This window comes from Delphinus delphis, chromosome 3 (genome assembly GCF_949987515.2).
Source record: "Delphinus delphis chromosome 3, mDelDel1.2, whole genome shotgun sequence".
In the NCBI taxonomy this organism is placed as follows: Eukaryota; Metazoa; Chordata; class Mammalia; order Artiodactyla; family Delphinidae; genus Delphinus; species Delphinus delphis.
Window position 1 is genome coordinate 4,564,360 of NC_082685.1, and position 13,254 is coordinate 4,577,613.

At 49.3% G+C, this 13,254-nt stretch overlaps 1 protein-coding gene and 1 long non-coding RNA gene across 3 annotated transcripts in view; one reads left to right on the forward strand and one right to left on the reverse strand.

Moving 5' to 3' along the window:
- The window catches only part of ATCAY (ATCAY kinesin light chain interacting caytaxin), a 36,969-nt gene that overhangs the window by 6,793 nt on the left and 16,922 nt on the right, over positions 1 to 13,254 (forward strand). For both annotated transcript variants that reach the window (XM_060006540.1, XM_060006541.1), the window contains exons 3-4: positions 9,333 to 9,391; positions 12,559 to 12,780. In XM_060006540.1, coding sequence (XP_059862523.1) covers positions 9,333 to 9,391; positions 12,559 to 12,780 — 281 coding nt within the window. The remainder of the gene's footprint in view (positions 1 to 9,332; positions 9,392 to 12,558; positions 12,781 to 13,254) is intronic.
- The window catches only part of LOC132421736 (uncharacterized), a 50,791-nt gene that overhangs the window by 1,186 nt on the left and 36,351 nt on the right, over positions 1 to 13,254 (reverse strand). Inside the window, exon 3 of the long non-coding RNA XR_009518766.1 lies at positions 12,232 to 12,459. This is a non-coding gene — a long non-coding RNA (uncharacterized lncRNA). The remainder of the gene's footprint in view (positions 1 to 12,231; positions 12,460 to 13,254) is intronic.

Consider the following 13,254-nt stretch of genomic DNA (forward strand, 5'->3'; position numbering starts at 1 on the left):
GGGACTGAAGAAAGGTTGGGTGGGGAAACTGAGGACCAGGGTGGGAAAGTGCTTGGCCCGGGTCTCACAGCTAAGGAGAGGCAGGTACAAGGTTAGATGTCTGAATGGTGTCTCAGCCTGCTCTGCCTTCTATAACCGAGTGGTCGTGGGTTTTGCTTGTAACTTTTTATTCTTTTTTTTTTTTAATTGGAGTGTAGGTGATTTAGAATGTTGTGTTAGTTTCTACTGTACAGCAAAGTGAGTCAGTTATACAGATACATATATCCACTCTTTTTTATTTTATTTTTGGCTGCATTGGGTCTTCGTTGTGGTGCATGGGCTTCTCATTGCGGTGGCTTCTCTTGTTGCGGAGCACGGGCTCTAGGCGCACGGGCTTCAATAGTTGCAGCACGGGGGCTCAGTAGTTGTGGCACATGGGCTTAGTTGCTCTGCGGCATGTGGGATCTTCCCGGACCAGGGATGGAACCCGTGTCCCCTGCATTGGCAGGAGGATTCTTAACCATTGTACCACCAGGGAAATCCCTTCCACTCTTTTTTAGATTCTGTTTCCATATAGATCATTACAGAGTATTGAATAGCGTTCCCTATGCTACACAGTACGTTCTTATTATTTATCTATTTTATATATAGTAGTGTGTATGTGTCCATCCCAATCTCTCAATTTTTTTTTTTTTCTTTTTCGGTACGCGGCCTCTCACTGTTGTGGCCTCTCCCGTTGCGGAGCACAGGCTACGGACGCGCAGGCTCAGTGGCCATGGCTCACGGGCCCAGCCGCTCCGCGGCATGTGGGATCTTCCCAGACCGGGGCACGAACCCATGTCCCCTGCATCGGCAGGCGGACTCTCAACCACTGCGCCACCAGGGAAACCCCCAATCTCTCAATTTATCCCTCCCCCTGGAACTTTTTATTCTGACATAGTCCCAAGCTTAGAAAAAAAAACTATAAGAATGGTATAAGGAATATCTGTAAACTCTTACCCAGATTTGCTGATTGTTAAGATTTTACTTCCTTTGCTTTATCATTCTCTCCCCCAACCCTGGTCTTTCTCTTCTGCCCCTGTCTCTCCCTGTGTCTGTCTGTCTGCTGTCTGTCTCTCTATCTATGCTCAATCTGTTTGTATCTGCCCGCCCCTGCACAGGGCAGGCCAGGCAATGTCCCTCCCCCAGCCCAACACACGCACAGAGGTGATTTCCTGTTGCCCAGCTCAGCAGTCCCTCATGCAGGAGCCGTGGGTTTAGGCCAGGAAGTGATGGCAGGCTCTGAGCAGAGCATCTTCTGCCTTCCTCAACTCCGCCATTCTCTTTCCTGTGCTCCAGCGATGCTGGGCTATCATAGCAGGATACCACACCCCGGGCAGCTTCAACAGCAGACATTTATTCTCTCACAGCTCCAGAGGCTGGATGTCTGAGATCAAGGTGCCAGCAGGGTTGGCTTCTGGTGAGGGCTCTCTTCCTGGCCTTCTCACTGCATCCTCACGTGGTCTTTCCTCTGTGCTTGCATGGGCCGGGGGAGCTTTCTCGTGGCTCTCCCTCTTCTTGTAAGGTCACGGTCCTAGGGAATCAGGGCCCCAACCTTTTGTTTTTTTGGCCATGCTGCACGTGTACACAAAACGGGCATGGAAGTTGTCTTCAGTCTCAATCTGAAAAAAAGATGCCTCTTTAAAACCTTCTGACTTAATCTGAAGCTTGCTTTTTTTTTCTTTTTTAAATGGAGGTGAAATTTACATAACATAAAAATAACCATTTTATTTTATTTTATTCTGTGCCATGAGCATGTGGGATCTTAGTTTCCCAACCAAGAGGTGATGGTGCTGGGGGAGACCAGAGCAAGATGAATGGACAGAGGTGTTGGAAATTGCAGAGAAGGAAAAGGGGCAAATTTATCTGAGTATCTGAAACCACCAAAGTTGCCGATGGATAATTCTTGAATGCCTTTCAGCAGTTCCCTCTCTGGTTCTCCCAACTTAGCTCTGCAGGAGTCCTGTGATAAGCCCCAGTGCTGCTGGCCCCGCATTGAGCCTTGGAAAAGCCTACTTATGCCCAGAAAGAGTTTTTGCTGTTACCCTGCACCAGAGGTGGCCGCCGTCAAACAGAAACAGAGGCTGGAAAGCCCTGGATGGGAGACTGAGGCAGCACAGCTGATCTTAATGCCGTTGAAGCCCTGGGGCACCAGTTGGGAAGCAGGAGGCATGTTCAAAGGTCCTGAGGCCCACAGTTTATTCCCAATTCCCTTCTTTCATACTGTGAGTAACATTAAGCCAGAGGCTAGGATCTGAGGGTAGAATTCAGTCCAGGAGCCACCTCTGAAGCCAGAACTATTGCAATAACAGCTGATTCCGGGTGACAGGTGTTTCTAGATTTTGGCCTTTCCCTGCCACTTACATAATGTGCCCTCACTTGCTCCTTCCTTCAAAACCCTTGCTGAGGGCTGCTTCTCCCAGGTCCAGGCCCGTGACTCACCAAAGCAAGAGGGGAAGAGGCACTTCCTCCCCTTCAAGGGCTCACAGTCTGCCCAGGAAACAAGGAATTAGCACACAGTACCACAGATTCAGTGCTAAAGGAGGCTTCTGAGGCAGGATGCAGGAGCGGGGTGGATGTCAGATTCAGATGGGGCCTCCTGGAGGACGCTGACCTAGCCTGAAAGGCTGAGCAAGTTCACCAAAGAAAGCAGGAAGTGGCCCTCTAGGCAGAGGGGGTGGGATGTGCAAAGGCACTGGGGCAGAGAGGACCTTGGCATGGTAGGGGATGCAGTAGGAGAGAAATTTGGATTTCACGCTGAGAGGGCATGTGAGTTTCCCAGAGCTGCCATAACAAAGTACCAGGAACTTGCTTAAAACAGAAAAAATGTTTTCTCTCACAGTTCTGGAGGCTAAAAATCCAACATCAAGGTGTCTGCAGGGCCATACTCCCTATGAAGGCTCTAGGGAAGGATGCTTCCAGCCTCCTCCAGCTTCAGATGGTGGCCGGCAATCCTCGGCCTGCCTTGGCTTGTAGATGCATCCCTCCAGTCTCTGCCTTCCTCCATCTTTTTTTTTTAAGCTTGTGTTTTATTTTTTATTTTTACTTTTTAAAATTTTTATTGGAGCACAGTTGATTTACAATGTGTGTTAGTTTCAGGTGTACAGCAGAGTGAATCTGCTATACATATATCCACTCCTTTTCTTTTTTTTGGCTGCGTTGGGTCTTCATTGCTGCGCGCAGGCTTTCTCTAGTTGCAGCAAGTGGGGGCTACTCTCCATTGCGGTGCGCGGGCTTCTCATTGCGGTGGCTTCTCGTGCTGTGGAACACGGGCTCTAGGCACGTGGGCTTCAGTAGTTGCAGCACACAGGCTCAGTAGTTGCGGTGCATGAGCTCAGTAGTTGTGGCTCACGGGCTTAGTTGCTCCATGGCATGTGGGCTTCCCAGACCAGGGCTCAAGCCCGTGTCCCCTGCATTGGCAGGCGGATTCTTAACCTCTGTGCCACCAGGGAGGTTCTGCATTCTTTTTTAGATTCTTTTCCCATACAGGCCATTAAAGAGTATTGAGTAGAGTTCCCTGTGCTGTATAGTAGGTCCTTATTAGCTATCTCTTCTGTATATAGTAGTGTGTATATGTCAATCCCAATCTCCCAGTTTATCCCTCCCCTGACCCCCTGGTAACCATAAGTTTATTTTCTACATCTGCGACTCTATTTCTGTTTTGTAGATAAGTTCATTTGTACGCTTTTTGTAGATTCCACATATACGCGATATCATATGTTTGTCTTTCTCTGCCTGACTTACTTCCCTCAGTATGACAATCTGTAGGTGCATCCATGTTGCTGCTAATGGCATTATTTTGTTCTTTTTTATGGCTGAGTAGTATTCCATTTTATATATATATATATATATATATATATATATATATATGAGATTTATTTATTTATTTATTTATCCATCCATTCCTCTGTTGATGGACATTTAGGTTGCTTCCATGTCCTGGCTATTGTAAATAGTACTGCAGTGAACACTGGGGTGCATGTATCTTTTCGAATTATGGTTTTCTCCAGATATACGCCCAGGAGTGGGATTGCTGGATCATATGGTAGCTCTATTTTTAGTTTTTTGAGGAACCTCCATACTGTTCTCCATAGTGGCTGTACAAATTTACATTCCCACCAACAGTGTAGGAGGGTTCCCTTTTCTCCACACCCTCTCCAGCATTTATTGTTTGTAGATTTTTTGATGATGGCCATTCTGCCCGATATGAGGTGATACCTCATTGTAGTTTTTTTTTTTAATAAATTTATTTATTTGTTTGTTTTTATTTTTGGCTGAGTTGGGTCTTCGTTGCTGTGTGCGGGCTTTCTCTAGTTGCAGCGAGTGGGGGCTACTCTTCGTTGCGGTGCGCGGGCTTCTTATTGTGGTGGCTTCTCTTGTTGCAGAACACGGGCTCCAGGCACGTGGGCTTCAGTAGTTGTGGCACGTGGGCTTCAGTAGTTGTGGCACGCGGGCTCTAGAGCGCAGGCTCAGTAGTTGTGGTGCACGGGCTTAGTTGCTTCACGGCATGTGGGATCTTCCCGGGCCAGGGCTCGAACCCGTGTGCCCTGAATTGGCAGGTGGATTCTTAACCACTGCGCCCCAGGGAAGCCCTTCATTGTAGTTTTGATCTGAATCTGCCTCCATCTTCACACAGCCTTCTCCTCTGTGTCTCTGTGTCCAAACTTGCCTCTTCTTACAATCACACCACTGATTGGCTGTAGGGCCCACCTTGCTCCAGTATGATGTCATCTCAACTTAATGCTGTCTACAACAACCTTATTTCCAAACAGGTCACATTCCCAGGTTCTGGGAGTTAACACCTGAATTATGTTTTGGGGGGGATGCAAGTCAACCCACACCAGAAGAATAAAGCCTCACTGTACACCTGGTGGATTAGGGGGAACCCCACTTTTTACATGGGTTTCCCAGTACAGACTGAAAGCAAGTGCTGCAGGGAGCCCTCTGGATCCACTTTGAGTTCGTGAAGGGGCTTCAGCTCTGCATTAGCTGAGGTCTTCCTGGGGCTTGTGGAAATAACCAGGTCTCACCTGACCTTGAAAGCTGCAGCCCTGTGGACCTGTGGGGTTTGTTCACATGAGCCGACTGGACACAAGGGGGCAGTAGAGGGCAATGACCGGATTCAGCTCTACCTCTGTGAGTGGTTCGCTCTGCCCTTGGGCATCTTCTGGTTTAGCCTCCGTTTCCTCCTCTGTGAAATGGGCTGCTACCTGCCTCATAGGAATACTGTGAGGAGGAAACAAGATGAGGATGCCGTCAACATTCCAACAGAGTGAGTGCCCTGTCCGTGGGGGTAAAGTACGGTTCTAGCTGATTCTAGAACAACAGGGGTTACAGCCTCAGACTGATGGAAACAGGGAAGGCAGAGTAAATGAGGGGAAGGAGCCGGAAGGAAATCCTGACACCCAGGTGAGCAGGGGTGGCGGACAGTCAGCTCCTGGTGGCGGTTACCATGCACGAAGCGCAGATCTGATTCAAGAAAAGACTGATATCTAGACGTATCTCTGATTTGACAGCAAATTTAAAATGTTGTGAAATGCTGTGTGGGCAGGATAAAACTAGGGTTGGTGCATCAGCTGTCAGCCTGCAATTTCAGAGCATGATTTTGGGTAACCTTGCAAGTAGGTGGTGTGCCTCCTGTACTTCCGGATCCCGGACTTATTTGTGAGTTACCAGCTGCCCTCCCCATGTTGAGAGCAGGGGTGTCAGCTACAGAACAGAGGGACCAGAGCAACGTGTACACGAAATGGGTGTGTGAGTAGTCTTCAGTCTCAAACTGAAAAAAAGATTCCTCTTTAAAACCTTCTGACTTGGGGCTTCCCTGGTGGCGCAGTGGTTGAGAGTCTGCCTGCCAATGCAGCGGACACGGGTTTGAGCCCTGGTCTGGGAAGATCCCACGTGCCACGGAGCAACGGGCCCATGAGCCACAAATACTGAGCTCTGTGCGTCTGGAGCCTGTGCTCCGCAGCAAGAGAGGCCGCGACAGTGAGAGGCCCACGCACCGCGATGAAGAGTGGCCCCCGCTTGCCACAACTAGAGAAAGCCCTCGCACAGAAACGAAGACCCAACACAGCCAAAAATAAATAAATAAATTTATTTAAAAAAAAAAAACCTTCTGACTTAACCTGAAGCTTTCTTTCTTTCTTTTTTAAATGGAGGTGAAATTTACATAACATAAAAAGAACCATTTTATTTCATTTTATTTTATTTTTGGCCATGCAGTGGGCATGTGAGATCTTAATTCCCCAACCAGGGATCGAACCTGTGCCCCCTGCATTGGAAGCACGGAATCTTAACCACTCGACCGCGAGGGAAGTCCCCAAAATAACCATTTTAGGGTGGGCCCTAATTTTTTTTTTTTTTTTTTTTTGCGGTACGCGGGCCTCTCACTGCCGTGGCCTCTCCTGTTGCGGAACACAGGCTCCGGACGTGCAGGCTCAGCGGCCATGGCTCACGGGCCTAGCCGCTCCGTGGCATGTGGGACCTTCCCGGACTGGGGCACGAACCCATGTCCCCTGCATCGGCAGGCGGACTCTCAACCACTGCGTCACCAGGGAAGCCCTGGGCCCTAATTTTTTAAATTATTTATTTATTTATTTATTTGGCTGCACCAGGTCTTAGTTGTGGCATGTGGGATCTTTAGTTGAGGCATGTGGGATCTAGTTCCCTGATCAAGGATGGAACCCGGGCCCCCTGCATCGGGAACGTGGAGTCTTAGCCACTGGACCACCAGGGATGTCCCAAAATAACCATTTTAAATGAACAGCTCACATGTTGTACAGCCGTCACCTCTATCTAGTTGTAAAACGTTCCATCACCCCGAAATGAAACCCTATCCCTGTGGCAACCACAAATGCACCACCTGTCTCTGTGGATTTGCCTGTTTTGGACGTTTCATATAAATGGAATCACACATTATGTGGCCTTTTTTGTCTGGCTTCTCTCACTGAGCATCATGTTCTCAAGGTCCATCCACATTGCAGCAGGTGTCAGCGCTTCACTCCTTTTCATGGCTGAATAATATTCCATTGTACTTTTGTTTATCCGTTCATCACTTGGTAGACATTTGGGTTGTTTCCAATGTGATCATGCTGCTGTGAGCATTCAGTATGAGCTTTTGCATGGATATGTGTCTTCATTTCCTTTGTCATTTTTTAAAAATAAATTTATTAATTTATTTATGTCTGTGTTGGGTCTTCGTTGCTGCGTGCAGGCTTTTTCCAGTTGCAGCGAGCGGGGGCTACTCTTTGTTGTGGTGCGTGGGCTTCTCATTGTGGTGGCTTCTCTTGTTGCAGAGCACAGGATCTAGGCGACCGGGCTTCAGTAGTTGTGGCACACGGGCTTAGTTGTTCTGCGGCATGTGGGATCCTCCCAGACCAAGGCTTGAACCCGTGTCCCCTGCATTGGCAGGAGGATTCTTAACCCCTGCACCACCAGGGAAGCCCTTCATTTCCTTTGGACCTCTGCTCTATTTTGACTTTTGACCTCTATGAGAGCAGGGCAACATCTGATTCATTCTTTACCGCCAAGACCCTCCAAGACCTCCAATGCACCTGGAAGGTAGTGGTTACTCAAAGAACATTCGAAGCATGGTGAATGGGAGAAAGATGGGCGGGGTGGCGGGTGCGGAGGAAGAAGCATGGATAGATCTCACCCTACAGAGGGTGCCAGCTCATGCCCTACAAGGAACAGAGGTGATGGAATGAATGGTTTTGTTAAAGGAAAAGAAAAAGCATTCTACTCTCCTTCCCCATCTAACCAGCTCCCATTCCAGCTGAGCTGGCACTGCTGAGTTGCAGAGATGAATTAACGCTGCAGTGCTTCCCTGAGCCAGCACACCCTGCAGCTAGAGCCTCTGACAGCCCCATGCACTCTGAAAAATTATTTCCCTAGGGAGCAAAGGAGCCAGAGCACGTGGGTCAAAGTCAGGCGGCATGAGCTATGGTCCAAAACAAAAACCAGTCTGGGCATGGCCAGAGAAACAGGTTTTATTTTGCAAATTCGTGCTCCACTAAGCATTAAAGGGGCACAAATGTATAGCTGGCTGCCTTTCTTTTTTTAAAAAAATTTACTTTTTAGAAGATTTAGGTTTACAGAAAAGTTGCAAGAATATTACAGAAAATTTCCATACACCTCCCCACACACTCAGCTTCTCCTAAATTAACATTTTACATTAGGGTGATACATTTGTTACCATTAATAGACTGATATTGATACACTGTTGTTAACTGAAGTCCAGAATTTATTCAGATTTCCATAGTCCTTTTCTCCTGATATCCTTTTTCTTTCCTAGGATCCCACCCAAGTTCCCATGTAACATTCAGGCATCATGTCTCCTCAGGCTCCTCTGGGCTGTGACAGTTTCTCAGACTTTCCTTGTTCTCGATGCCCTTGACGGGTTTGAGGAGGGCTGTGGCCAGAGATTTTGTAGAATCTCCCTCAGTAGGAACTTGTCTGGTGTTTTTCTCACGGTTACACTGGGACGCTGGGTGCTGGGAGGAGGACCACCTGTGAAGGGCCGTCTCATCCTTCATCTCAGGGTGGCTGCCGTCAACATGACTCATCTCTGCTGGTGTTGACCTCAGTCCCCTGGCTGAGTTCATGCTGGTTGGGTGTCTCCACTGTAAAGTCACACCTCCCCCCTTCCCATACTGTCCTCTTTGGAAGGAAGTCACTGTGCCCAGCCCACACTTACAGAGAAGGGTGTTACTTTCCATCTCCTTGAGGGCAGAATATCTACAGACATTATATGAAATTCTTCTCTGCAGGAAAAATTTGTCTCTTCTCCCTGTATTTATTTATTCAATCATTTATTTATATCTGTATGGACTCATGGACATTTTATTTTAAACACTGGCTCACAATCCAATATTTCATGATATATTTTGTTGGTCAGACCAGTCCAGCATTGGCCAGAGAGAGCTCTTTCAGTTGTCTGCTATGTCCATTGGACAACTTCTGGCTGCGTTAATAGCAACAATTCATCGGAGACCAAACCCTGCGGGGTCAGCCCATGAAGAATGCTGCTTATATTCCAAATATAATATAGATGAGACCCTTTTTCTCACTGGGCCTCAGCTTTCCCCGTCCCCACCCGCCCCCAAAAAAGGCTTAATATTTATTAGATGATCCAATGGGAGCCCTCCAGCGCTGATTGTTTATGATTTTCTGTGCTCGCGAGCAGATGTATTTTGTTCCAACAGTTTCTCAAAGCTAAACAGATTTTGTTGGTGTCATTTTGTCTGAACTCCACGCTCCTGTGGCTGGACTTGTGGGGCCTGGTGGCTGATGTCCGCTCCCGGCTGGGTCTGCAGGCCACTCTCGGAAGAGACGGGGATGGACTTGCTTGGCAGTGCCACAGAAGACACATCCTGTAAGTTTCCATGCATGCAGAAATGGGCACACGGTCTGGGCTGTGCCCAGCACTATAACTGTAGAAATGTCAGAGGTCATGCTTCCTGGGTGGAATGTCAGGGAAGGGGGTTGCTCTGCTCCAAGTCCTGCAGGGAAAGCAGTGTGGTTGTGGGCCAGAGACGTGTGTGAGCGCCATCATGAAGTCAGTTGCTGTGTGTCCTTGAACTAGTTGCTTAGCTTCTCTGTGCCTCCAATTCCTCATCTACTAAATACAGGTAGTGAGCCTCCCACAGAAGGGACATGCAAGGATTAAACAAGATGATTTGTGTAAAGTGCCCAGGGGATGCCAGGCACAAAGTCAGCCCTGGGAGGGCTTTGCTGCCCTGAGCACTCAGGAGGGCTCATGGCTCTGAGGATCCAAAGCCCCAGACTTTGAGGACAGGGGGGCCTGGGGCAGCCAGAGAAGCTGCCTCAAACATGTGTTCTCCTCGATGACATCTCCTGGCAGGGTCCTGCTGAGGGTCCCCGCTCTGCCTGCATTTCCCCCATGCAGCCCATCACAGAGCCCACCCTACAGGGGAAAGACTGCCCAGAGAGGGACAGCCACATCCCTGAGGTCACACAGCAGTGAGAGCCATCTCTGCCTACCCCTGTACCACACTATGCCCATGAGCCAGGTAGGGGGACCAATTTGTTCCAGGTTTCTGGGGCCGATCTGGGTAGTTGGCCACCCTGGAATACCAGCCCTTCCTCCTGCCTGAGCACAGGGGCTCTGCCTGGTGTTGTCACATTCCCACAGGGTAACCTTGGGCAAATCCTTTCACCCCTCTGGGCCTCCATTTCCTACTTCTGTAAAACGAGGAGTGTGTAGTAAAAGTACCCGACTTCCTAGGTGTCACTGGCTGAATGATGACCCCCAAAGATATCCAGGTTCTAATTCCAGGAACCCCTGAATGTTCCCTCACATGGCAAAAGGGATTTTGCAGATAGGATTAAGTTAAGGAACTTGAGATGGGGAGATGTGATCACTAATTTTATGTATTCACTTGCCTGGCCCATGGTACCCAGCTATGTGGTCAAACATAATTCTAGATGTTTCTGTTGAGGGTGTTTTTTTTAGATGTGATTTACATTTAAATTCATGGACTTTGAGTAAGGCAGATTGCCTTCCATTGTGTGGGTGGGCCGTGTCTAATCAGTCGAAGGGCTCGGGAGGCAGGAGGAAAAAAAACCTCAGGTGTGATTCATCCCGGGGCAAAATTCCTCTCCAGCTGTGGACCTATGAAATCAGGCGATGTCTCTGCTTCCAAAACACGATGGCGGGATGGACATAGAATAGATATTCTCATTCCAAATGGGAGAAATTGGAAGGAAGAAAGGGGTCACAGGTCCCAGCAAGTCTGAAACTTGTTCCGATAGGTTTTAGGCCTGGAGAACCATCTTCTTTGGCTCAATGCCCTATCCTCCAGGTCCATGTGGTGGCATACTGCCGCCGTGCTTCCTTGTACCTTTAGTCTTACTGCCACCATGCTGTGACCCACAGCTTGACCCCATCAGGAAGAGTAGCAGTATTTTAAATCAAGCACTCCTGATTCACTGCTCCTAACACACTTCCCGTGAAAAAGGCAGAGTGAGTTGAGAAGCCTGGGGTCGGATCCTTGGGCAGGTCTCTGCCTCTATGTCCGCGTCTGTAAAATGGGTAACACTTCCCACCACACAAGGTCATGGTGAGAGCTAGAAATCATGCCAGTGCCCCGCACATAGCAGGCACTTGATAAATGTGACTGCTGTGTTTTTATCATTTTCTGCCAAAGCGAATGTTTCTATCCCAGTGTCTCCTGAAGCAGTTACCTCTGACCTGCTTAGGGACCGAGAGATTCAAAGTGAAAAAAAGTGAGATTCAAACTGAAAAAAAAAAATGTGGTCCATTTAATTATGGATCAATGGGGGCTTCTTTGGTGGCGCAGTGGTTAAGAATCCACCTGCCAGTGCAGGGGACACGGGTTCGAGCCCTGGTCCGGGAAGATTCCACATGCCACAGGGCAACTAAGCCCATGCGCCACAACTACTGAGCCTGCACTCTAGAGCCCGCGAGCAACTACTGAGCCCACATGCCACAACTACTGAAGCCCGCGCGCCTAGAGTCCATGCTCCACAACAAGAGAAGCCACCGCGATGAGAAGCCCATGCACCGCAACGAAGAGTAGCCCCCGCTCGCCACAACTAGAGAAAGCCCATGCGCAGCAACAAAGACCCAACGCAGCCAAAAATATTAATTAATTAATTAAAAAAATTATGGATCAATGAATGTCTTCATCCAATAAAAGAGGGGTAGGAGTCTCCTACTAGTTTACTTATTTTGTCCTCAAAGGCCGTGTAATGAAACAGGGTAAACCTGAGGGGCTGGCTCTGCTCCGCAGGCTGTCAGATGGGGGGCAGCCCAGGAGGAGAAACCACCTTTTACAAGGAGACCAGAGTCCAGGCTAAGAGTCTTTAGGAGGAAGCGGTCTAAACCATGGGGAATATCCATCCCGACAGGCTTCAGAGTGACATGGGAGGATCCTGCCCTTCTGTGCCTCAGTTTGCTCATCTGTTAAAGGGGGCAATAGCAAAGTTGGAACGTGAAAACGCAGGGGAGAGCTTTGCAGAGTGTCTGGCTTACATTACATGATCACTAAAAGTTAGTTGTTAGAGTTGAGCATCACAGAGAGGCCAAAAGCAGAACGTGGACATTCTCTGCCAGCCTTAGCCGGAAGAAACAAGACTCGCAGATATTGGTAGGTCCAGAGCACACCATCTGGAACCCAGGCTGCCCGGGGTCTAATCCCCACATCATTGCTCAACCTTGACTCGACTCACCTGTGAGTCCCATTTTGCAGATGGTAAAAGTGAGTCAAGCTCAGAGCAACATGGCACTGCAGGGTCACGGAGCTGGTGAGTAGCGAGGTCAGGCTCTGAACCCAGGTCTGCCCTACGTCCAAGCGTCCGCCCTTGACCTCCACGCTAGATGGTTATATGAACCACTGCCGTGAAAGGATGTCCTCTGACTTCTAACCACTCCCCTCAACAGGGCGGAGTGGGTCTCCACTGGGTTGGGAACAGGAGAGGGGGAAGAAGAAAGAAAACAGCAAAAGTGACTGATCTTGTTTCGCTTTTGTTTTTTTCTGTTTTCCTGTTCCCCCACAGCCCCTCCCAACACTCTGAACTTCAACGCGGCTCATCGTAAGCGGAAGACGCTGGTGGCCCCCGAGATCAACATTTCCCTGGACCAGAGCGAGGGCTCCCTGCTGTCCGATGACTTCCTGGACACCCCCGATGACCTGGATATCAACGTGGATGACATCGAGACCCCAGATGAGACCGACTCACTGGAATTCCTGGGGAACGGCAATGAATTGGAGTGGGAAGGTGAGGTCGCTCGTCGCACCTGCCCAGCCCCCAAATCGGACCCCAGCGCTCCCTTTGGCTTGGGGGCCAGCTGACCAGAGCCCCCCTCCTCCATCCCCGTAGGCTCAAGGGGGACAGGTCTTCCAACCCGGGGCTCCCAGGACAGCTCCTGGGACTCCACGCACATTTTCTCGTGGACTTGTGGACTTTGCTGGGAGATGTGTCTTTCACCCGATTCTCAAAGGGGACTGAGACCAGAGGAAGGGCCTCCCCCTGATTCCACAGGTGTTTGTGGAGGAGGTCTTGATTGCTGTGTAGGGGGCGGCAGGGAGATCGGGCGGGGGCGTGTCAGGAATAGACATTGCCTGCCTGCTCGCGTGGCCATCGGAAAGCCAGGCTCTGGGTAACGGAAAAAATGTACACAAGATAATTGCACCTGGTCGTCGGTGCTGTGAGGGAAACGAGGTGATGGGAGAGGGCAGGGGGTTCTCACTG